The sequence below is a fragment of the Plectrocnemia conspersa genome, unplaced genomic scaffold, assembly GCF_051122295.1.
Source record: "Plectrocnemia conspersa isolate PC_06_02 unplaced genomic scaffold, ASM5112229v1 ptg000003l, whole genome shotgun sequence".
In the NCBI taxonomy this organism is placed as follows: domain Eukaryota; kingdom Metazoa; phylum Arthropoda; class Insecta; order Trichoptera; family Polycentropodidae; genus Plectrocnemia; species Plectrocnemia conspersa.
This window is the reverse complement of record NW_028277167.1, coordinates 22,209,561-22,233,054: the sequence shown is the minus strand read 5'-3', so window position 1 is coordinate 22,233,054 and position 23,494 is coordinate 22,209,561. Positions and strand designations below refer to the sequence as shown.

The following is a 23,494-nucleotide window of genomic DNA, read 5'->3' as shown; positions in this document are numbered from 1 at the left end:
AAACCTGTGGGTCGCATAATTATGTGATATAATGAAAAAAAACTAGTATATGAATATATAATATATATATATATATATATATATTACAATCAATAATATTCACAAAGGGTAAATCGTTACTACTCTAAACTGATAAAAAAAATGCATTTTATAATCGAAGGAATGCAGTTTATTTACAGTCTATTTTTTTCCAACAGTCAGTCGACAATAACAAATACACGCAGGGTTCACGTGATCGCTGAGGACAGGGCTGAATCAGAACAAATAAACAATTTTTTTAGTAAATAAAACACTTCATTGATTTTAAAAACATATACAGTTAGAAAATACGTAAAAATTATTATAAATAAAACATATTTTAAATACTAAATATAAAACAACTTATGCCAGAAAAAAGCTTGTTTGCCAGATTTCACGATATTGTCTACCCATATTTTTTTACCGTGTGTCCAGCATTTATCCACGTTTCGTCTAGATCAGTGGTTCCCAAACTCTTTTGGCCCACGGACCCCTTTTCATACTCAAAACTTGCCCACGGACCCCCGGTGAAAAACTACAAAAATGCATAATAGAAAAATTACAAATTTAACTTTCATGTCTTGAATGGTAAATGGTGACGTAAAAATAAAATATAAATAAAACATTTTGTTGAAGAAGTATTTATTAAAATTATAATTTTTGTTTTAAAATACTAAAAAAAAAATTAAATGTCTTGGATGAACCTGATAAGATGTAATGAGTGTATTTATGTCCGGCTCAATGTTTGTGAGTAGCAACCTCAAATCTCCACAAGTACTAATTTCTAGTCGGTTTCTTTTTTTGTGATGAGGCTCATAACGGCACTGAATCCACATTCTACCAAATAGGAAGACTGAAAATCAACTAACAGCTTCTGTACAATAACCCATAATGCTGGATATAAAATTAGGATCTGTTTTCGTAACCAGAACGTTGTCGTATCCTTGTTAAAACATTGGTTTCAGCTCCTAATTAGTAGATAATTCAATAAGTTGCTCTTGTATTAGTATGTATTCATCTGTATTTGTGCTCTGAGTTTAACTACTTGCAAAAGGGTTCAACACCCAGTCGGGAATATCCAAGTGAAGATTATCTTTGGTTAGGGTCCGAATGAAGCGATGTTAAGTGTTGACAATAAGCAAACAAATCTTCATCTCTATTTTGCAATTTTGAAAGATTGGAAACTGAGAATATTCTCCTCTTCCCTAGTTTTGTTTGTACAGCAAAAGTTTTGCAACAAACACAGATATTACACTTTTAGTTTTGATTAAATTGAATGTGTCACCTTGTGGTTTCAAATTAGTCTCGTTAAATCTGGCAAATAAATCAGTCATATAAGCGATGTTATTTTTTGAGATATTCAAATTGTGACGCAAATCATTGCCTTTACTCTTCTGGAATTCCAACACTGAATCAAAGAGCGAATAGAAGGGATCCAAACATGCACTTTTAGATAACCAACGTACTTCTGTGTTAAGTTGTAAACGATTATAATCATTAGTCATCATCATTTTTCAAACAAAGTTGAGCAAATAATCTCTCATTTAAGGCATTCCTATTGATTTTATTAACTGCTCTAATGACATAATGTAGTGATTCATGCAAACGTTCACTAAGGTTTTTTGCGAGAAAATGATGTCAATGAATAACACAATGTACCGATAATACATTAATAGCTTGTTTTAAGTATGCCAGAATGCTTCGGTGTTGTTCTACCATTGCCGGAGCACCGTCAGTAGCAAGGGAGATGATAATAGTCAAGGGTATAGCTTTTACATCGAAAAATCTTTTTAATTCAGTAAATAACGTTTCACCTTTCGTATCAGTTTCCAAACATTTAGCAAATAACAATTATTATGATTTTTTTATTCATTGTTATTTATTTTAACTTTCATATTAATAAAAACGTGTCACAATTTTTTTATTTTATATTAAACATTGCGCGGACCCCTTGACGTTGTTCAGGGACCCCCAAATCAATTTTAATTTTCCACGGACCCCTTGAATGATCCCGGGGACCCCTGGGGGTCCGTAGGGACCACTTTGGGAATCACTGGTCTAGATGATAAATTTTTCTTCCTTCGTTTCTATACGATAATATTTTTCTTAAATAATTTATTCTTTTTCTATTTATATACTGTTCCGATCAAGTTTTTTATATTCCATGTTTAACGATTTTAAAAGTTTATAGAAATTCGACCTTTTAAAATTTGACAAATCATCGTCTACATTTACAACACTAAGAATTTTGTCAATTTTCGGTAATTCATATTTTTTAAAATCAATGTATTTTACGATGAATCACTTTGTATCAAAATCATCAATAGAATCTAAAACGTGAAATTTCCGACTCTGATTAGTTTTTGGCCAACTTAATTAATTATTATGTTTATATTCTTGAATAATTCAATAAATCGTTTTTACACACTCCTGCATTTGTTGTTACTTTGTCAATAATTTGGTTGGGATTTTCCAATTTAAAATAGTGTTTTTTCAAAAATATTTGATTTATTTTAGTCCGTTTTTTGGAAGACTCAATAAAGGGTTAATTTTAGCATTGGTGTCCGTAAAAGACATTTTTACACTTTAAAAAAACACAGCAAACCAATACTACCTTGTTGAAATAGTATTCGGGGGTGGATCCGTTCAAGTGAACGACCAATTAGAAGGCTCTCTTTGAAGAACACGTGATTGTCACGCGTTGAGCACTGTTTACATGCGTTGACTGTTAGAAAAAAATATAGTGTAGTTCTCTTCTGAACTATCGGTCGAAACCTATCGCGAAAATTGCACTTCTCTCAGTGATATTTTATAATTGTGATTAAAAAAATATTTTCAATCTCCCAAAAATGGACGAAAGAGGTAAATTTTCCAAAATATTGGACCCGGACCCGTCGAGGTTTCAAAACCCCGGGCATCTCAATATTTACCCCTCATATTGCAACACTATCCCCCGCTCAAAATCTTCAAATACACCGAAAACATGAAAATACACTACACTCCATTGTAGGTCGCTAGTCTATCTATGTGCACTACCATACACTTTCGAGCACTTGCTCTCTTGATTTGATAGACCACCTCGTTGAGACAGTTGACTATCGTATACGGCCCTTCCCAGGGCTGGGTCAGTTTCGAGCTGACGTCAACTTTCCGTCGACGCTTACACCCACGCAAGCTGTACAAGTCACACCCGGTCACCTTCCTGGAATCGGCGAGTCGTCGACCTGACGTAGTAGCACGCTTTCATTCGATTGTCTTCATGCGCCCTTTCAGACTCAGGAAGTAGTCATCCTTGAGCAGCGTCGTCTGCTCTGACTCCGGGGGCGATTCACAAAATATTTCCGATGGCAGGTGGATTTCTCTTCCGAGCATCATTTGGGCGGGGGGGGGGGGAGGTCTCATCTGTAGTCTTGTGGATTGCTAACCGATACGCCGTCAAGAATATTGGGATCAACTTGTCCCAGTTCTTCTGATCCTTATCCACAAATTTGGACAAATACACTCCAAGAGTGCTGTTTAGTCACTCCACCATACCGTCAGATTGTGGTCGTCCTGGTGCGTATTATAACTATGTGCGTGTTTTGAACACAAAAAAATCAAAACCAAATGGTCCAGATTTTAGCGACGCTGCTATTTTCCGATCATAGCTCCTGTAAGTGGCAAAAAGGAAATCTTTCTTTTTTTTTTAATTCCGCCACTGGCATTTTATTTGTTAATTGGATTTGCACCCAGGCATCATGGACCTTTTTTTTGTCTTTGTGCCCCCTATTATTTGGGTCCCAAATACGTGGCTTTGACTGAAGTAGTTCTAAAAAACAGATCGTTTGCTCCTGTGACCACATTGTACCGCCCATCATACGTACAAACCACGCGACGTCTAAGTAATAAATACAAATACAAAAAAGAAATTCATCCTTCCCTGGCGGCAAGTAAGTAAATCCGTTATCTTGCATCTGGCAGAGGAAGGTGGTTCTCAGAACTAAAACTTTATTTTTCCTGAAAAGCAATTCTTACCTTGTTCTATGAAACGATTTGACGTGGACAAATTCTACAATAGATCGCATACTCACAAGAATGGGACGATGTTGGGAGTTACTTCAATATTCACAGATATTGTTCCTTCGGTTTTTTTCGTTCAAACGATCTTCTATGTATTACATTACATTTAATGATAATTATAAAATGCAGAACTGTCTAAAAAGCCGCACAAACTTATTGGACAACCTAATATATTAACTATTAGCACCAGTAAATTTTAACTGCATAAAAAAAAAACTAATGTTCTAATAAATATTTTATTTTGCTTTACAGTATTGCAATGGTGGCGACTTGGCGGACTATCTCGGAGCCATGGGTACCCTGAGCGAGGACACGATTCGATTGTTCGTGAGGCAACTAGCTGGAGCCATGCGCGCCCTCCACGACATGGGAATCGTACATCGCGACTTGAAACCGCAAAATATATTATTGTCGCACATAGCCGGACGACATCATCCTCAACCGAGCGAGATCAGACTCAAAATTGGTACTAATTATACTTCAATAACTAAAATTTAACCTAGATTTAGCGATCTATTATATAAAACGTCATTGATTTCAGCCGATTTTGGATTTGCTCGATTTTTACAAGATGGCGTTATGGCTGCGACATTGTGCGGCTCTCCTATGTATATGGTAATACTATAAATAAATATTATCTCGAAAGGGAAAGATTGTTGCAGCCTGGTGACTATATTAACAAAAGTCTAACGTATCTGATTTTATCATTTTTAGGCTCCTGAAGTGATAATGTCGATCCAGTACGACGCCAAAGCTGATCTCTGGAGTTTGGGCACAATTATATTCCAATGCCTCACCGGTAAAGCTCCTTTCCAAGCCCACACTCCGCAAGCTCTGAAAATGTTTTACGAGAAGAATATTAATTTATCTCCAAAGTAAGCCCTCCTCTCAAATTCAACCGTAATATCAAAACCGTATCACAATCATATTTGTATTTCAGAATACCTGTCGGTACGAGTCCAGAATTAACGGATTTGCTTTACGGTCTGCTTAGAAGGACCGCCAGAGACCGGATGGAGTTCAGCGTGTTTTTCAATCATCCTTTTTTACAAAGACCTGAGCCTCCGCCCTCAAGTGGTAGCTTTTGTGACAAGATTTGTATTTTTGTTGATGATATTCGTATTGACCATTGTTGTAATGTTACAGATGAACTACCATCGCTCAGCCCGCCTGTACCTCTTCCGATGCCGCGTGAAATGCCAGCAGCGGTGGCTCCGATGACTCCGAAGCCGTCTCCAATTCCTGTTTCGAAATCGCCACCTTTAGGTAATATTGATTTCTCTTGAATCTATCCTAAAATGCTTCGATTAATTATAGTTTAATTTAATGCACCATGTGCATTTGTATTATTCAGTCCCTTTACATAGTAGTAATTTTACATCCTTTGTAAATAGTAGTTCTCTTGTATATAATATCTTACAGTATCCGACTTTTATGTACAGAATCGCAGATTTTAACCTTGAATGTGGTACCTTTACTTTTATATTTTTACACCACCAAGTTTTTTAGTCCGTTTGTATTATGACATACGTCATTGTTGGCACGCGTTCAAGATCTCTCAATGAAACTCACCGTGAACTTTTCCAAGCGATCAGATGTTACTTGGCAGCGGCCGGTCTCGCTGTAAACAAATGTTTTGTGTATATATTTCTCATCCACTTGCGATACGTCAAATTTGCTCCTCAATTGCATAACATTGAAATAACCATGTACAATCGAGTGTTTGAAGAATCAGGCATGCTGCCAATGTCCTTCATAGGTTATATAGAACGTTCCATATGGAATAATGTCATCTTTTATATTGTTACGTTATCTTTACAGCTGACGTGCCGGAATGCACCTCGTCGAGTCCTGAGGAAGATTTTGTTTTGGTGCCGTCGAATCTTCCGAGCGATCTAACGGCCGAGTTGCCGTCGGCTTCTCCGCGACACATGCCGCCTCATCCTATATTACCTTCCGGTGACCCACCAGGCGACCCGCCCGGCAGGCCTTCTTCGCTTCTGATATCTGAGCCGATACCTGTGCCTTCACAACGATTGCATACCAAGGTATACTTATATTAAAAAAACACTACAATAATTTTACGCTTTGTCTGCCACAAAGATAAGATAACTTATATCTTAAGTTTTACCCTGAAAGTTTCGTGTTTATCAAATGACATTCGGATAAATTATTTTTTATTTTTTGTAATCTTAAATTTTCAGTAAAAAGAAATTGCTTCAATAATATTTATTTTAGTTTTTGCTTAATTTTATCATTTTTCTGGATTATTGTTACACAACATTTTTGTCACAAAGATTAAATTTTCTGATTTACAGGTTAAATTGTATTATACTAGTTTGTTTTTATCATGTGTAGTTTTAAAAATATAGTAATAAAAATTATTAAGTATTATGTAAAAAATATATTAACACATTGAATACTGGGCATTATTCCTAAAAATGGAGCCGTGCGGCGGGGATTATTTGCGAAAATTAGGATACAAACTTATTTTTTTTAAAACATCGTAACTCTTTAATTAGTCAACGTTTTAACGTCAAATTTTAAAAACAGATTTATGATGATCGTTTTTTTGTATTCGCAATGATAAAATCAGTAAACGTCAAACTGTGGATCGCGTACCAATAAAATAAAATATAATTTTTAGTTTAGAATAACCAAATATATATATTTTTGAATAAAAACAATAAAGATAATAATAAAATGATGATAAAATACTGTTGTATATAATAAAAACCGAAAATATCTAATTTTGTGACCTATACAATCAATTCAAAATTTTTAACACTTGACGGTCAAGTTACGCAGCGATATTTGCACGACACCCAACTGTCCAATTTCGAACAAACGTAACGTTTGCCTATGGCTAAATGTAATCTTTTATTGTTTATGTATTATTATTTTATATTTCTGTTATAATTTATGTATTATTATTTTATATAGTATATTTAATATAATTAAAAATTATCAGTGATTCTAAATATTTTATTATTATTGCTTTAATATTATATATTTACCACTTTTTGTATTTTTACCACACGGTACGCAATGTGTTAAAATAATGAAAAACGCGCACTTACTGTATACTTCGCATCAAAATAAAGACTCGAACCACCAATGTGCTTGGATAGTTACACAAATTAAAGTTCTAATTTTTGCAAATAATCCCCGCCGCACGCTCCATTTTTAGGAATAATGCCCGGTATTCAATGTGTTGGTAATTAAAAACATGTTGAGAACAGTTTATTTAATTTGAACAGATCGGGATCATTTCAGGTCTAAATATTATAAAATATCACATTTGGGATTGATGAATCTGCATTTAAATGCCCACGATACCTCTACATACATATATATAACAGAAAATAATGATAAATAAATAAAATTATATTTTATATTATAAAAATATGAATTTGATTTACTGTAATTTATTTCTTAGAAAATAGTATCAATAAATGAAGGAGTACGAAATAAATAAGCATTATAAAAATATATTGTAAACCTAACAAAATATCATAATGCAAAAAGTTGTAAAATAAATTAACGCAATTAAAAGTTGAGAATCACTGATTATTTTGTTATAATGCTTCGGGTTGATAATATGTACTTAGATATTAGGTCTAGCTCAACATTTCTTTTTTTTATGCGGTTACCTTTGAATATTTTGGGTTTTTTGTAATTTTGTAGATAAGAATTTCAAGAAACATATCTCTAAAAAAATTACCATCTTTACCTGAATCAAACCGATAAGGTGGGGTTTTTCGTTAACATTTTTATAACAGCGTGCGCTTAGCCTAACGGAAACGTTACATTTGTTCGAAATTGGACGGTTGGGTGTCTTGCGAATATCGCCGCGTAAATCGACCGTTAAGTGTTAAAAATTAATTAAATATATTTATATATTATTGATACGTGATTCGCAATTTGATATTGAGTGATTTCACTATTTCTAATAAATAATATGTGAGATAATTCCATAGAAAAAAATTGTATATATATATGTAAACATACATATTGAAACGAATTTATTTTACCCGAGTTTTGAGCCTCTGGAATTTAGAATTTCTACTTTTTTGAACTATTTTTAGTTAATATGATATTAGTAACATCTGTAGGTAAATCCCTAAATAAATACGTTACAGTAAATACGCAGTTTACGTGGGTTTTTTTCGTATGAAGTTAAAATGACGAAACGCACAAATTTGTGCACACCGACGCAACGGAAGGTTTCTGAAACGCACAAATTTGTGCACACCGTACGCAATGAGTTAACACATACTATGAAAAACTTAATGTCAGATTTTGCTTATAATCAGATCATTCATAATAATTATAATGAAGTTAAATTTTTTTCAAAAAAGCATATAGCCATAAAAATTAATTATCAAACATAATAATATAAAATTGACCACATACAAGCCACGAGTCAATCTGAATAGGCGATTATGCAATCATTTTAAATATGGATGTTTATAAAGATTAATTAAATAAAAATATATAAGAAATCGAAAGTTAAATATTAACACTACACTGGCTGCTAAAAATTACTAAAAGTGTTAATGCACGTCTAGTCACTGTTTTTTTATGAAGTTATAATATTTTTAACTCTTTCATTAAACTTATAAAGTAATCGTTCTAAATTCAAGATTTTTGCAATGGACGCAAAATATTTCAATAAACTAAAATTTTTTTTAATATTGGATTTTTGCCATGAAATATTATCATTAGAATATATTTCAAATCCTTTATATTATCAATGACGCATATTTGCGTCAACGGCTTTTAAGCAAAAACGTCTAACACAGACCCATACTTTCATATGCAGCCGTTGTAAAACATTTTAAAATATTCGTAAAAATTTAATACTCATTAATTTTGCATTTTATCTTTGTGGTATATATTTTGTTGTACATTGTTATTGCTGATCTGAGATGTAATCATTTATGTCATATTGCTCAGAAGCAGTTCACCTGGTTCATTTAACTTATTAACATTTGGTTAAAAAATTTTAGATTCCACAAAACGGCAACATAATCGCCGGCTGCACCATACCAAGATCGCAGCCAATCACGATGAAAAGATCCGAACAGCAAAGGTCCACACAGCCAGATATCAGTTCTTTATCGCCACCTTCTGTTAGTGTTTACATTAAATAATATTTTTATTCTGAATATTCCTTCATCGTGTTTTGAATGTATGATTCAGGTCCAGTTCACAATGGGTACGTCACCTTCGGGTCGAAGAAGGAGCGCTTCTGGAAGCTCTCCTCCCACAACTTGGCAAGTGTCGCCGACAAACGCCAGTCCGCTGAGACGTTCAGGTAATTGACATATTGATATTGGCTAATCAAGTATTAAGGATATTATTTTTATTTGTCGTCACTTTTATTTATCGCATTGTTCTGTACACGCAGGAGGTTTTCATTACGCAAGAATGTTATCGACCAAGGAAAGGCCACGTATGTTGAGTCCGCTTAAAACGGTGTCCAAAATCCCATACAAAAATATGAAAATAGGTTTGATTACGATACATATACTTATAAATAGTACATCACGTTTTTCTCTCTTTAGTTATCACCGTCGTTCTAATATATACATTTATTTACGTAGCTCTTGTTAACACTTCAGTGGTCATTTCCTTAGTCATATTTTTGTATTCATGTGCGATTAAAAATGGATTGTGTTTTGTTTTTTGTTTTTATTACGTTTTGGATTACGCCGATGGCTGATGTGAAAACGATTTTGTTTGCATTTTAGGAACGTCTCCCCCGGTAGTTTTGGCGGCTATTTGCGCGGCCGATAACAACAACCTGCCACACAGGGCCACGACGCTTCCGAACATTTCTGACTCCTTCCAAGCGTTGTTTCCGCATCCGTTGAATTTTATCGCTCCGGATCTACCTCAAGAGACTTTGTTAGATGTACGTATATTTTTTTTATTAGAAGAAAAATATAACTTAACTTTTATTGTATTGTTAAATTACAGAGGGAGCACAACGAGACACTAGCAAAGTTGAACTTTGTTTTAGCTCTAAGCGAATGCGTTTTGGAGTTGGCAGCAAAACGTGGAGCTCCATTGGCTGCTCTAATGGACAGCTCACCTCCGTCAAGTAAGCATCATTTACTAAACTAAACCAAATTAAATACATAACATATGATATAGTATATATATCCAACCAATGATTCTCAACAATAGATTCTTCAATACTGATAAAATATTTTTTATTCTAAATTATAAGAATACATAGTACATATTAAATTAATTCAAAGCTAATTTCTATGGTTTTTGAGGCACATAGATTTTTTTTAATTGCATTTAATTGAACAATATATAATATTAAATCTAGTATTGCATTCAGCTTCTAAGTAGAAATCCGATCTTTGAAAAGCATTGTAGATGTAACATCCTACGTAAAAGGATCAGATACAGTTTTATGGGCTGTAGGATATTTATGTTAAAATATATATATTTTTTATTTTATAATACATCGATGTTTAAATAGTAATCTGAAAAGGCTTAGCAAATAAATATTATTACATGATTATTTAACTGCTCTGCTATCAATATTTTTTTTTTACTTAATCCCTTTCATGTTTTCAATATCTTTTAGCATATTTCCCAGGAGAAACGAAAGTTTGTTCTCAGATAAGAAATTGTGTAAATTTTCAAATACTTTTAATTTATGACCTCTAAAAATGTTTATCGAGGCAAAGTGCCATATTTAGATATTAACAGAAGAGTGGAATGTAGAGTTTGTTTTATCCACCATTGATTTTTTCCTTAACAAACTAAATTTTAATTTAATTATTGCTTAATTTATAATGCTCCTTGTAACATGAATTATAATGAAGGGTTAAAAAAACATTTTGTTGGAACAATTAATGTTAATCTTATCTTTGTGGGAAAAAGGTAAAAATAATATATATATAAAAAAAGTAAAAATATTATAAAGTACATGATAATATATCATATTTCAACATTTCAAAAACTGTTAATTTATTAAAGATGGCGATGGTGAAATAGGCTTAGGTGGAGACACTGGTAACAGTGAAAGACTCGTTTTGCTAATGCGTGCGTTACATTTACTCGGAGCCGGATTGGCATTAGCAGCACAGAATTTACGAGCTCACACTCTACATCCGTCTAATACAGTCAAGAGCGGTAAGTTTCATCATCACAGTATCTTTATTTAAAATACATTATGTTCATAAAATTAATTCGTGTTTTAGTTTTATCCGTGATGAATACCAAATACAAGGCGACCTTAGCTGAGTCCAAAAGGTTGCACGGTCTTGGCTTCATGAAAAATTCTTCGGCCACTGCCGATAAAATATTATACAATCACGCCATCCACATGGTAATATTTTTTTTGTGGACTCATTATCTTATCTGTGATCAAATATTAATGTTTGTTTGTAATTTTATAGTGTCAACAAGCTGCTTTATCGGAATTATTCGGAAACCCCGAGGAGTGTTTCCAGCGATATCAAACTGCTCAAATACTCCTTCATTCTTTGGCGCAACACGTGACTCATCATCACGATAGATCGTTGTTGACAAAATGTACGATTTTAAGATGATTAATTTAATGATTCGTTATATTAATTTATAAATCTTGACCTTTCAGATAAGGATGCTGTGGAAAAGCGACTTTATTTACTTCAACAAAAAGGATACATAATGGTGACGGATCCGACGTAATATTACGTCAACCGGTTGCGACAGAGACGTGCGCTCAAGCAAAAACGATGCTAGCGATGACCGACACGTCTCTTTTTTATCTTTCAATATGTTTATACATTCAAAATAAATAATACACCGAAGAAGTAAAATGTAAATGAAGAAATAATTATTTGCATCGTTATTTTTTTTACATAAATTACTATAATACGTACCATAAGCTTAGCAATATTTTATATTATGAGTCATTTAATTTTTTCGTTCCTTCTTTCTAAATTTGTCGAGCTTCTTTCTACGAATCGATTTGCATAGTTTTCATATTGGAAACGCTTTGAATGTTTATTTTTTTATATGTTTAGTATCTCGTAATCGTAATCATAGTACGTTTAGTCTAAACTAGCAAATTTAACTTGTACCTTGAAAAAATTATATATTACGACGATAATATATTAGTATACACATTCATATTTGTATTAATTTAATTAACGGTAAGATATCTCATTTGATTTATTTTGTATATTAATATAGTCACACGTTAGAAGTTTAATTAGTGTTTTTTATTGTACACATTAATTTTATTTTGCGGCGTGTTAGTATATATGTAGATCTTGCGTTATTTATAGATAAATACATCTTCCGATTTGTATTGATCTTGTGAGAGAAAATATTTTTTAGGCGTTTTAATGTATCGAAAAATATTACGAAACATTTAAGCATAGGACGTACATGTATATATTATGTATATGTGAAAGGATATAATTTAAGAAGACAGTGATTTTTTTTGTAAATGTGATAATCGTAAGTTTATTTATGTCCTCACAATTGCCTTAATTGGACATTTTTTTCTATGTTGATATTTTTTTCACTAATTAATTTCCAATATTAGCGATATACGTTTTATTGTATTGTTTAGTCATTTTATTTCTATGTGATTTAATACGGTGTAAGCGCGATACGAAGAAAATGATGAAATCTCGTGTATTTATGTATTTTATATTTTGTAATGTTGTAGATTATTTGATGAATATTAAATTGAGCGTGTAAACAATTCTTAAGTATGTATAAAAATGGCCATGTTCGAATTGGATTTGTACTGTTTACTGCTACGCGTACAATGAATGCCTCAGAGTTAAGGGAAAATGTGTAATATTTTTTCAATATTATGATTAAAAGAGAGAAAACCAAAGTGTTTGGTTCTTTTGTGAACTAAAATAACCATTTGTCGGTTTCATTTTGTGTTTGGAACCAGAATTGTTATTAGATGACATTATTGTATGATAAATTTATTTGTGATTGAACTATATGTATATATACATACTATATATATATTGAAAAATATATAAAATATTTAATATCAAAATCTGATCTTTTATTTTTAAAAACGTTCTAAGAAACAAAAAAAATAGTGTTGGGACTCACCCATGATCATGTTAATTAATAAGTCCGAATATATTTTCACTGGTAGATATATATTTCTACTAGCGAAAATATGATTTAACTGATAGACGCTAGTGAAATTATATACTGCTCTAAAGTGTCTATGGAACCCAAGTTGGCAATTACGAAACGCTTATTTGCTGTTCAAACCCAAACCTAATTTAATGAAAGTACTACAACTGATTATAATTTTAGAACTTTCATTACGTCAAGCTAGGCCAACTCATTTATCATGTGATGTTTGATGTCTGCACTTGGATATTAAAAATATGATAGCTATCCTTACTAATATTACTGTAGATTTCTGATTAATAGAGTATAGGTCAAAGCATATTCAAACCGAATTTTGGTCAATAGAAGGTCGCAAAAACAATTATCACTTTTTTTTTGCCGAGGGGCTTGGTGCTCTCGCCAACTTTCTCAGGTAGTGTGTAAGCCCTTACCTATCGCCTCATTAGCGACCCTTACTCGAGCACAATTGCTTCCCATCAGTGACGATGGTCCACTGCCAAATCTCAACCTGAGCGGCTACGGTTGGTATCCCGGTCCGAAGCTGCTGATGGTCTCCCGGCATCACTATCTTTTGTTGGAGACGGAGGAAGGAAATATGTGGGGTAGGTAAGCCAGTAAGCAGGTCGTGCTCCGCTGTCTTTTAATTCTCTGTGAGAGATGTGTAAGTGTGGCTGCACTGTTTTTGTTCTTGCTGAAGGCAAGCTAATTTGTTAAAAATAAATGAAATGGGAGACTCTTCTTATCAGAAAAGTGCTCCCGTAGAATTTTGAAATCAATTTTTCATTATTATTACGAATTGTAATATTCATGTGATCTAAAATGTTACTTCTCAGAAGTCAAAAATTCATGTCAAAAGCAATAAAATCGTGTCAGCGCCGTCGCAGTTGGAATGCTCAGTAATGAGCGTTCCCACTGCGACGATGCTGACACGATTTTATTGCTTTTGACGTGGATTTTTGACTTCTGAGAAGGGATAATTGTTTTCCCTCCTATTGGTCAAAACTCCCGCCCTCCTATTGGTCAAAATTCGGTTTAGATATGCTTCATTCAATTCTCACTTATTGTAATATTGTTATAAAAAGTCTTATAATGAACACTAGATAACTGAACGTTTTCACTGCGATAGCATGATTTTATTGATTTTGCTGTGGATTCCTTGAATTGGGCCAGAAAAATGCGTCATTTAATGAAATATAAATATTAAAAGAACGACCACTGAGTGGCCAATTTTGCTACTTCGAAAAAGCTTCTGAAAAGGTCTCTGGTTGTCGGCTCGAGGCACTGATCCTAGTTAATCGACCTCCTCACTATTTTCAAGTCGAATGTGGGAGTTCGAGTCGTGGTACAGGGGTCTATATAAGGCAATTAAAGTGTTAGAGCTACATAAGATCAGCTCCCTGTTATATTACTTATGATCGTAAATTAAAGCTATTGGTCTATTAATCTAACAATCCCAGAAATCAAAATGAATATTCCAGTAATGTGGAAACCATTGCTTACTGAATAAACTTATAATCTTTAAAAACTGGTTAGGACACCAATTTGTCACCGAGCACTATTGCCACTCTCAGAACTTATACTTCAAATCGATAAATTCTTTACAATGATCAAGACACCTTCTAGTAACTTTTATGATCCATATTGAAGGTGTTATGGGGACCCCGAGACGACCGTCCGTGACGCAGCATGAGTGAAAGTGAAGTCTCGCTGAGCCGTGCACCCGAACTAAGCAGCGTTGTACAACCACAACGCACCCCCGCCACCGCAAGCAACGCGCGGAGTGGGGATACTGTTGCGCACCCGACCGGGATTATAAGGCGGCGCTAAAAGGCTCAAAGAGACACAATACACACTCGACTCTGGACTTCTGACTCTGCAACACTCACTGGACTACACGGATTCTACACCTCGCCTCCTGTTTGAGCAACCATCTCCAGGACACGCGCTCGAGGTTTAATATCGACGACTGTCGAAGGATCCCAGTCAACACGCGTCAAGAACGTACCGGAAGATTCATAAGGGCCACTTTGTACAGTTCGCTGTACAAACGTCCTATCACAGATCGTCAACCGGACTGCCGATAACTACAATATAGAAGCGTAACCCCGCGACCGCTTCAGTGTCTTTTCCTCCATTTTATAAAGCGGCGATGATGTTTGAAGGAATATTAAATTCTACTCAGTGTTCAGTCGATAGCTACTGACTGACTTATTCCATGCACTACCTAACAATTTTATTGTAGCAAAACTGAACTAAGATAGAGATGGATATCTTGGTGTTAAGTTCTCGTGTATCAACTTAGTCTCCATACAAAACAAAGAGATGAAGAAGAATGGCCCGAACAAACTTCCATGAGGAAGTTTAGCTGGAACTTTACGCAGGATCGAGTGCTCATTATTTAGTAAAACAACATAGCTTCTACTTTTAATGTATGAACGTATTAGGCATAGCAGATAGTCAGGGATTTTGTTTTTGTATAGTTTATCAATCAAATCATTATGCCATACTGTGTCGAAAGCTTTTTCTATATCTAACATAAAAGACCCGTACTCTTTTTCATATTAAAATTAGTGTATATGTGCTCAGTTAAACTATTAAGTTGATGCATTGTCTAGTGATTTTCGCAGAAACCAAACTGTTCGTTAATAATCTTATTCCCAAAGACTTTTTAAATGCATTTTTAATATTTTACTAAATGGCGGTAATAAACTGATGGGGCGATAACTAATCGGATTTGTAGGATCCTTATCAGATCAATTTTAGCAGTTTTCCAAACGGTTGGGAAATACCCGAATGATAGGCATGCAATAAAGATGTTTGTTAAGTAACGCGTACAAATTCCAGGAAGGTGTTATCTAATCTGTCAACTCCAGTAACATTTAAAACTCATGAGTTTATTTTGCGAATTATAACCTTATCTACCACAGAGATCTAATGAGAATATTGTGTAAGTTTTAGGTTGTGGAAGTACATTGTTAAAAAATCGGTATAATTTAATATCTTTATGGCAATTATATTATGTTGAAAAAAGATATGAATGTTTTTAAAAGTTCATTTATTTAATATGTTACAATTAATTGCAGTTTTGTTTATTTGGCGCAGTTATATTACCTATTTACAACTCGTTCTTTTTTGTTCTGGATGCTAAGAGAATCATAGGAGAGTACGTTGTAAGGACTTTGTTCCTATTTAGTTAGAACTTACCTTCAGTTATAAAAGCAACTTGATTTGTCGTTTCAGCGTGAATTTTAAAATAAATACAACAAAATATTATTATCTTTTTATTTTTTTAAATAGAATTCATGTCACAATAAATAAAATAGTTTAGAATTGAACAAACACTCCAGATCCTTGTTTTAAAAACTTATACGGCTTCGTTCTAGTCCTTCCTTTCACGGGTCTGAATACGACCTTATCAGGCAAAAATTCCGAACTACCGACGGCTTCCAGTAAGATATCCATACAAGCTATCAGCTTCGTAATCTGTCCGGCCAGAGTCACCGGTTTGTCTGTGTCCAGAATACCCCAATTAGTATTCACGCATCTCTCAATATCTCTAATATCGTCGTCAGTTTTGGCACAATGAGTTCCGTTCCAGTGCAGCGTTAAAGATAATATCGGAGATTGCTTCGGATATGCACTTTTAACGGCCACTAGAGCCACCAACTTAGCCGACTGCCTCGTTACGATAGCTCTATAAAACATATCATTTTGAGACACCAAACCTAGATTGATAAAGTTGTTCGACGAAGAAGCCTGACTGTATTCGTTCCATGATATGGACTGCCATTGAGTCAGAGAACCCATCAAACGGACGTGAGAAGCTCCCGTGCCTTCGAACGGAGGCAAATTTCCATTCTCCAGCTCCAACAATTCGGACATGAGGCTCAATCTGCGCTTCAGATTCTTTTTCAGCTCGACTAAAACGTTTTCGATTGTGGCGACGCACAATTTAGAACATGGCTCTCCTGGTAATTTAGCAATCGTCATCTTTTCGCTCGTGTTCGGCAAATCGGACGCCAAGAAGTCCAATCCGCACATCCGTTGAGCCCAAACGTACGGTCTGCCCAACTCGGGAATATACTGAGAAAAATCTCCTTCGATTCCGTTGCATTTTAAAATATACGAAGTGGCCGGATGCGGAGAATCTAATCCTAAATCGTTAGGATACAACGCTTGTAATATGCTCTGGCTGTTGAGGACGTCTCCGGCCGATATACCGGGCAATTGCTTAGGAACTTCGGTTGAGCTTTGAACTGTAACGATCTTTAAGTTCGTCAAGAATGAAAAGGTCAAAACGATTGACACGTCTTTCTGTTTCACGATCAAGACGACTTTCAACGGATGGACTTTGAGTATGAGCTTCAATCTTTCGCTGGCTCGTTCTTTTTTAGTCAACTTGGCCGTACTTCTGCGGTGACGCTTCTTCTTCTCCGGTACTTCTTCTTCCTTTTCGTCGGCGCCTGGATCCGAATCCGAATCGCTTACAATGGTAGTAACGTTCGATTGCTCCAAATCGAATGCTTCGTCTTCGTTTCCAATAATGGCTAAAATTAAATAAGAATATGTTAACTGTAATGTGGGGGACGGGACTTAACCCTTTAGCTGCATTCAAAAACTTTTCATACAACTGAGTGTGAGGCACTGTTTTTAACGAATTAAGAAATGAGTTTTTTATATGTACATAAAATTATCCTGTTAATTAAAAAAATATAAATATAAGTTTTTTTTTCAATTCTTAAAAGAATATGTGTCGAACATTCGGTGTAAACGTTCTGCCATACAAAATATGAGGATTTACTCGTGCACTCCATGCGATTCTATAATAAATCTATGGTAGTGATGGCGAGTATTGTAAACACCAATAATTCTTTGAAAACTATTTAATTTTAATATATCTAAAAATATTTTTAAGCAAAAAAGAGATTTTAGAAATAAAGGTTTCAATATTTGTTTCAAGCAATCTGTAACCTTAAAATATATTAAATAACTGTGATATAAGGTTCAAAAGTTGATGACGTCTGAAGCTGTCAAATGCAGTGAAATATTGATTTAAAATAGAGAAAAGTCAATACTATCCACAGCTGCATAATATTAACTCGAAAATATGAGTAATTTCTGGAATTTTGGTAATTACAAAGTATTTTATTTTTCATTATTTTGTATGCGACTGCTTTTTTTGTTGACTTTTAGCTTAAATATGACTGTCATAAATAATCTTTTGGTACAATAAGATCCACCCAAGCATATGATAACCTGAATGGCATATATAAAGCCCCCGGATTTAAGACGAGGCCAAATTGTAAGATGGCTGTGGGATTGCATTGAAAAAAATAAATGGTGATCCATGAGGTTTTCAAGATAATTCATAATAGAATATACGGAAATAGAAGAAGCTACAATTCAAACCATGTGAAGAGAAAGGTGGATAAAAATTGGAGTCGACACACATGACTTAGTGAAACCCTCCGAGAAGCCATCCGGCTGCGAATGTACTGCAGCACATGGCACATTCTATGGAGGCACTGCTGCTATAAATTCTCAGAGTACCAAATACTCGTGTGAAATTTCAACGCATTAAATATAAAAAAAATAAATACTTACAAACTTTTACTGTATCATGTCCAAACGCTTCGGAGAATGCTAATGATCTAGCATGTAACAAAAACAATGGAAGAGGAAGCAAAGTAGCTGGTCCTCGAGTAGCGCTTCCGCTCAAAGAATTGAGTCCCAAAGCCTCTTGCAACGGTTTGGCAGCATTCAATGCGTCTTGTAACTTTGGAGCTAGACTTCCCAATCTCGTTTGCACTTCAGTCAAAGACGACGATATTTTTCTATAGTTCTCTTGCAGCGGAACGCAGGCTTCGGATAATTCGCGACGTTGACGCAACTCCCATTCCAATCGAGCCAATCGCAATTGATGATGATTACTTTTAGTAATTGCCTAAATGAAATTACAAATCATAAGAAATAGTAAGTTTTTAATAATAAGTAAGGGGAAATAAACAAAAGAAGAAATACAGACGTCACATCTCGCATATTGCTCCATAGTTAGTCTGCACTCGAATATTACACTATGTTTTAAAAATATGATAGCTATCCTTACTAATGATAATTGTTTTTTGAACCCTTCTATTGGGCAAAATTCGATTTATATATGCTTCATTCCACTGCAACGGTGATAGCACGATTTTATTGTTTTTACCGTGAATTCTAAACAGGGACGCTTCTTTGAATTTGGCCAGAAATATTATAAAAAAGACCACTGATTGGCCAACCTTTTTCAACAGTTGAAATTAAGTCCCTGGCGCAACCTGCCAGTGTGACAAAAAACGCACGAGGAAAAAGAAACAGTGCATATTATTCATAGCGCTATGCCGTCTTTACAAGATAAGATAAGTAAGAGGAATCAACAAGTTTGTGCTCTTGCCGGACATTGCAGGACGAATAACTCAAATCAGGGACATCTGGTCACTTTAGAGTAAAGGCATTTTTAGAGTTCACTCACCGGCCTCGTAACTTCCTCGGGCGCATTCTTATAAAACTCTTCGACACCGACAAGATCGATTTCTTCATCTTTAGATTTGAACTGCAGGCATTTGGTAGCTTCCTTATCTAAATGATTAGCTTCATAGAGCAAATTTTGAAGTAAAAGATGCATGGAATCTAGCTTTTGCTTTTCTTTGTGTAAAGCATCGTGCCCGGCCTTGGTTCTCAACTTTTCCAATCGATTCAACTTCTTCAAAGTCACTATATGGAGAGACGCTTTATCTCTGGCTTCGCTGATATCGGTTGGATCCTAAAAATCATATATACAAGTATAAAATAGACATTTAACAATATTGCTGGCACCACTTATGGAAGACATTTTCAGTAAAATTATCCAACATTCATGAGGAAAGCGATGGTCGTTAACGATATATATATTTTTACAGTCCCATTGAAAACATGTTAAATATGATTTAAAATACTCACAGCGTTCGGTTTGTGACACTTGTGTTCGTAGATAGTTTTGAACAATTTTCTCAACGACTCGTAGGTCTCATAGAACAATTTTGTGTCACTTTCTGCAGACCTGAGTTTAGCTTCCCCCTCTTCGAATTCTATCACGCGCTAAGAATATATTAATTAATAAAATTTATGTTCAATTGTATTTGTAACCGGTTAACCTAAAAATGTTTCACCTGATAAACGTCAGACGGTTTGATGTTCGACGCTTGATCTGAAGATCTCGCAATGATAATTTGGGATTTGGGGGCAGCGACTTCTATGCCTCCAGGCGTCGTTGGTGCCTTAGTTTCCTCGGAAGCTCTAGGACGCCGTCCCATCTTAGAGCAGTTGTTTGTTGTAAGACTCGAAGTAACGAGCGACAAATTCATTAACGAGCGCGTCATTTATTTACGGCCATAACTATTTTTAAATAGATAATCCTATTTTGCGTCTTTTAAAAAGATAAATAAAATTATAGAAACCAACAAAAAAATATATAAAATATAATGATTAAATTAATAACAACATTATTCTTGGTATTGTATGATATTAGACAAGCTGCATTTTAGTTATTCTTTAGGCTAATCTATTTCATTAGTTTTTCATCTTAACATGATAATATTTATATAAACAAAATAACGATCATGGTGATCAGTCGATCAAAAATGATCTTACCCCCAGCCCGGATCATTTTTTATGAAGTAAAAAATTAGGAAAATTTTATTTGAAATTCAGCTGATTGATCGAATAATTTTTACATTATTCAAATAAATATTTCCCAATTATGAGTTTTCGAGTATCGGATCTCCATTTCTTTATTTATTACATTATGTATTTTTACAATACACTGTCGGGGTATATTTATATACGTATAGGTGTTATTATGGCCAGTACTTAAAAAAGGTTCCGAGGTGCTTCCATCCGCTTCCTATGGTCATGACCCTAACACTCGAGCACGATGCTTCCTATCGACCGATCGATATTCCGCTGTTGATAGCCCAGTCCGAAGCTACTGATGGTATCCCAGTATCACTATCTTTGGTTGGAGTGGCTAGTACTTGGCGGCACTCTGGTAGCACATTCTCTTGGAGAACTTTGCCAGATAAGCAACAATCGGTGATGCCTCGTGCACTGTTCAAAGACATATTAAATAACACGTGACTATGTACACTCAATAAATAATACTACAGCGGCTCAATCTGTGTCAAATTTCCACCGTCGCCAAAACACCATGTCATAGGGTCTCTAGGTTACAGTGAAAAAAATATGAAATGGTTTTTATTTACATTTTTGATTTTTATTTCTATTTATACAAAAAATACATAATTGTGCGAACTATGTCTTTAAATATTATATTTTAGATATCAGGAGGGGGGGGGGGAGGCAGCAACAACAAGCACCGGGGCACGATTTTTCTCTAGGCGGCCCTGTTATCACTGTCTGGTCGTGCATGTAAATAACAATATTGAAATAATGCGACCTGGGAATTTTTCACGCAAAACATCCAACGTTGCACCCGATGTGTGACAAGTTGCGCCGTCTTCTTTGAACTACGTGTTTTTCACGTCAATATCTTTGATTCGTGCCAAAAATATTCTGTTATAATGCGCCTATTATACTCATAATTGACTGTTACAGTTTAACCTTCATAGTTTTAAAAAAAGTAAGGCTCAATGACGCCGTCTGACAACTTTTTCGTGTAATGTCATTGTCACTTTTTGAGCATGTAATGGTCTCTCATGAATCACATGAGGATATTCCTCGCCCCATATGCGCCAATTTTGCTTAATATGGGCAAGTTCTTCGTTGTTCATGGTCTCTGAGCTTTTTTTGTTTAAATTCTTGTGTTATCTAAATTTTATACAGGTAAAAGAAGCCATAAAAAGCCCAAAAGCTGCGAATGCCGACGAATCGACAATTCCGGGACTTCGGCTACTTTTGCTTACAGCAGCAATACTCTCGGCTGAACGAGCGCCACGATGATGCACAGACCTTGCCCTATCTCCAGCGCTTCCAATTTCATCAGTTTTTCACTACGTTGCGAATTGTTCGCTCGGTAGGACGATGAAATTGACCATAATCTTTCCATAAACTTCGATACACAGTTCGTACAGAATTATTATTTCTGTAAAATAATTGAACAATTTTAACGTGTTGAGCGGTGGTTAATCGATCCATTTCGCAAATTAACATTTCACACTTTGAGCATGCGTGATTACTGACAGGTGTCTGACTTACAGTGCTGCTCATATAGTAAATCCGAATTAGAACAACTTGTATTAACTAAATAATATGTATTTATAAGATCATTATTGCATTGTGAAACTGCTGTTTCATCGTCATTTTTCGTTGATCAAAATTTAGAGCATTTGTTAAGTTGTTGCAATCATACATTTTAATGATCATCGTTACAATAGATTTCAATAGTATTGTAAACATTAGCAGTTATTCTGTAATAACATCTCTTTATACTTTGCGATAGGTAAAAGTAAAACAAGTCCTTCTTACAATCCGATTATGTGAAAAAAATAGTATACAAAACTGCATTAATAATTTACATACAAATTTATAGGACAAATAATAAAAAAACATATAATTTTATACAAGTTATTTAATTTTAACAATTTTTACAACAAACCAATTATATATGATAAATCAAATTACTCTCGAGTGGCAGTGAAACATCTTTTTTTACAATTCACACCTAATGTGCTTTGAAACGACGTGGCATTTCAGAGCCGTCTGAAATCTCAATTCGACGAGAAAAACTTCTTAAAAATATAAGCTTTGGCTTATTCCAATACAATTTTGTTAAATTCCAATCGATGGTAATTATTTTTTTCTCAATTGAAACGAAAATTAATTCAAAGAATTGACAGTTTAGACGCACTAGTCGAGTATGTACAAAAGAGTATATTCGATTTAAACATTTCCAAAAAAAAGCGTAATAAACAATTAGTACAACTTTTTAAATATTAAACGTCAACAAACCTCATCATTTAATAAAATTTTGTATCGATACAAGATATGTAAATTTATTGCAGCAATTGCAGCGCGCATCACAATAATTTCAATGTGCTTGTATACATATTTATAAATTAAAATCAAAATAATATTAGTTAACAGATGGGATAATTAAATATATATATATATTTTATTCATTATAAATATGTAAAAAATTGAAACTCCCATTCTATCCATGCGTTGAATAAAAATTAATGGTTCGCGCGCGCGTGTATGTGTGTATATATATTATATAATGTAAATGTACGATTTTTCATTTAGTACGTGGCTGACG

General features: G+C 34.3%; 2 protein-coding genes across 7 annotated transcripts in view; one reads left to right on the top strand and one right to left on the bottom strand.

The window, feature by feature from the left end:
* Positions 1-12,929, top strand: part of Atg1 (serine/threonine-protein kinase unc-51-like protein Atg1) — a 51,264-nt gene extending 38,335 nt beyond the window's left edge. Inside the window, exons 3-17 of one of the 6 annotated variants that reach the window (XM_088183414.1) lie at positions 4,330-4,543; positions 4,619-4,692; positions 4,792-4,952; positions 5,018-5,151; positions 5,224-5,343; positions 5,899-6,125; positions 9,090-9,212; positions 9,283-9,397; positions 9,491-9,535; positions 9,834-9,997; positions 10,063-10,186; positions 11,083-11,238; positions 11,307-11,434; positions 11,505-11,640; positions 11,705-12,929. In XM_088183414.1, coding sequence (XP_088039540.1) covers positions 4,330-4,543; positions 4,619-4,692; positions 4,792-4,952; positions 5,018-5,151; positions 5,224-5,343; positions 5,899-6,125; positions 9,090-9,212; positions 9,283-9,397; positions 9,491-9,535; positions 9,834-9,997; positions 10,063-10,186; positions 11,083-11,238; positions 11,307-11,434; positions 11,505-11,640; positions 11,705-11,778 — 1,995 coding nt within the window. In that variant the 3' untranslated portion in view covers positions 11,779-12,929. Of the gene's footprint in view, positions 1-4,329; positions 4,544-4,618; positions 4,693-4,791; positions 4,953-5,017; positions 5,155-5,223; positions 5,344-5,898; positions 6,126-9,089; positions 9,213-9,282; positions 9,398-9,490; positions 9,593-9,833; positions 9,998-10,062; positions 10,187-11,082; positions 11,239-11,306; positions 11,435-11,504; positions 11,641-11,704 lie in introns of all 6 variants that reach the window. The other 5 variants (XM_088183412.1, XM_088183413.1, XM_088183411.1 and 2 more) reach the window with 5 other exon arrangements.
* Positions 12,930-16,484: 3,555 nt separating this feature from the next.
* Positions 16,485-20,555, bottom strand: thoc5 (THO complex subunit 5). The gene is made up of 5 exons (XM_088183409.1): positions 20,391-20,555; positions 20,182-20,319; positions 19,715-20,005; positions 18,811-19,150; positions 16,485-17,753 (listed from the first exon to the last, which is right to left on the bottom strand). The coding sequence occupies exons 1-5, from the start codon at positions 20,532-20,534 to the stop codon at positions 16,531-16,533; spliced, it is 2,136 nt and encodes a 711-aa protein (XP_088039535.1). The 5' UTR covers positions 20,535-20,555; the 3' UTR covers positions 16,485-16,530.
* Between the last annotated feature and the right edge of the window lie 2,939 nt (positions 20,556-23,494).

Excerpts from the sequence above, each read along its gene's own strand:
- thoc5 (XM_088183409.1), bottom strand. The coding sequence starts at position 20,534 with ATGGGACGGCGTCCTAGAGCTTCCGAGGAAACTAAGGCACCAACGACG. Across the intron at positions 20,320-20,390 it reads AACCGTCTGACGTTTATCAG|CGCGTGATAGAATTCGAAGA; the intron begins GTGAAACATTTT and ends ATATATTCTTAG. Across the intron at positions 17,754-18,810 it reads ACATGATACAGTAAAAGTTT|CCATTATTGGAAACGAAGAC; the intron begins GTAAGTATTTAT and ends ATTTAATTTTAG.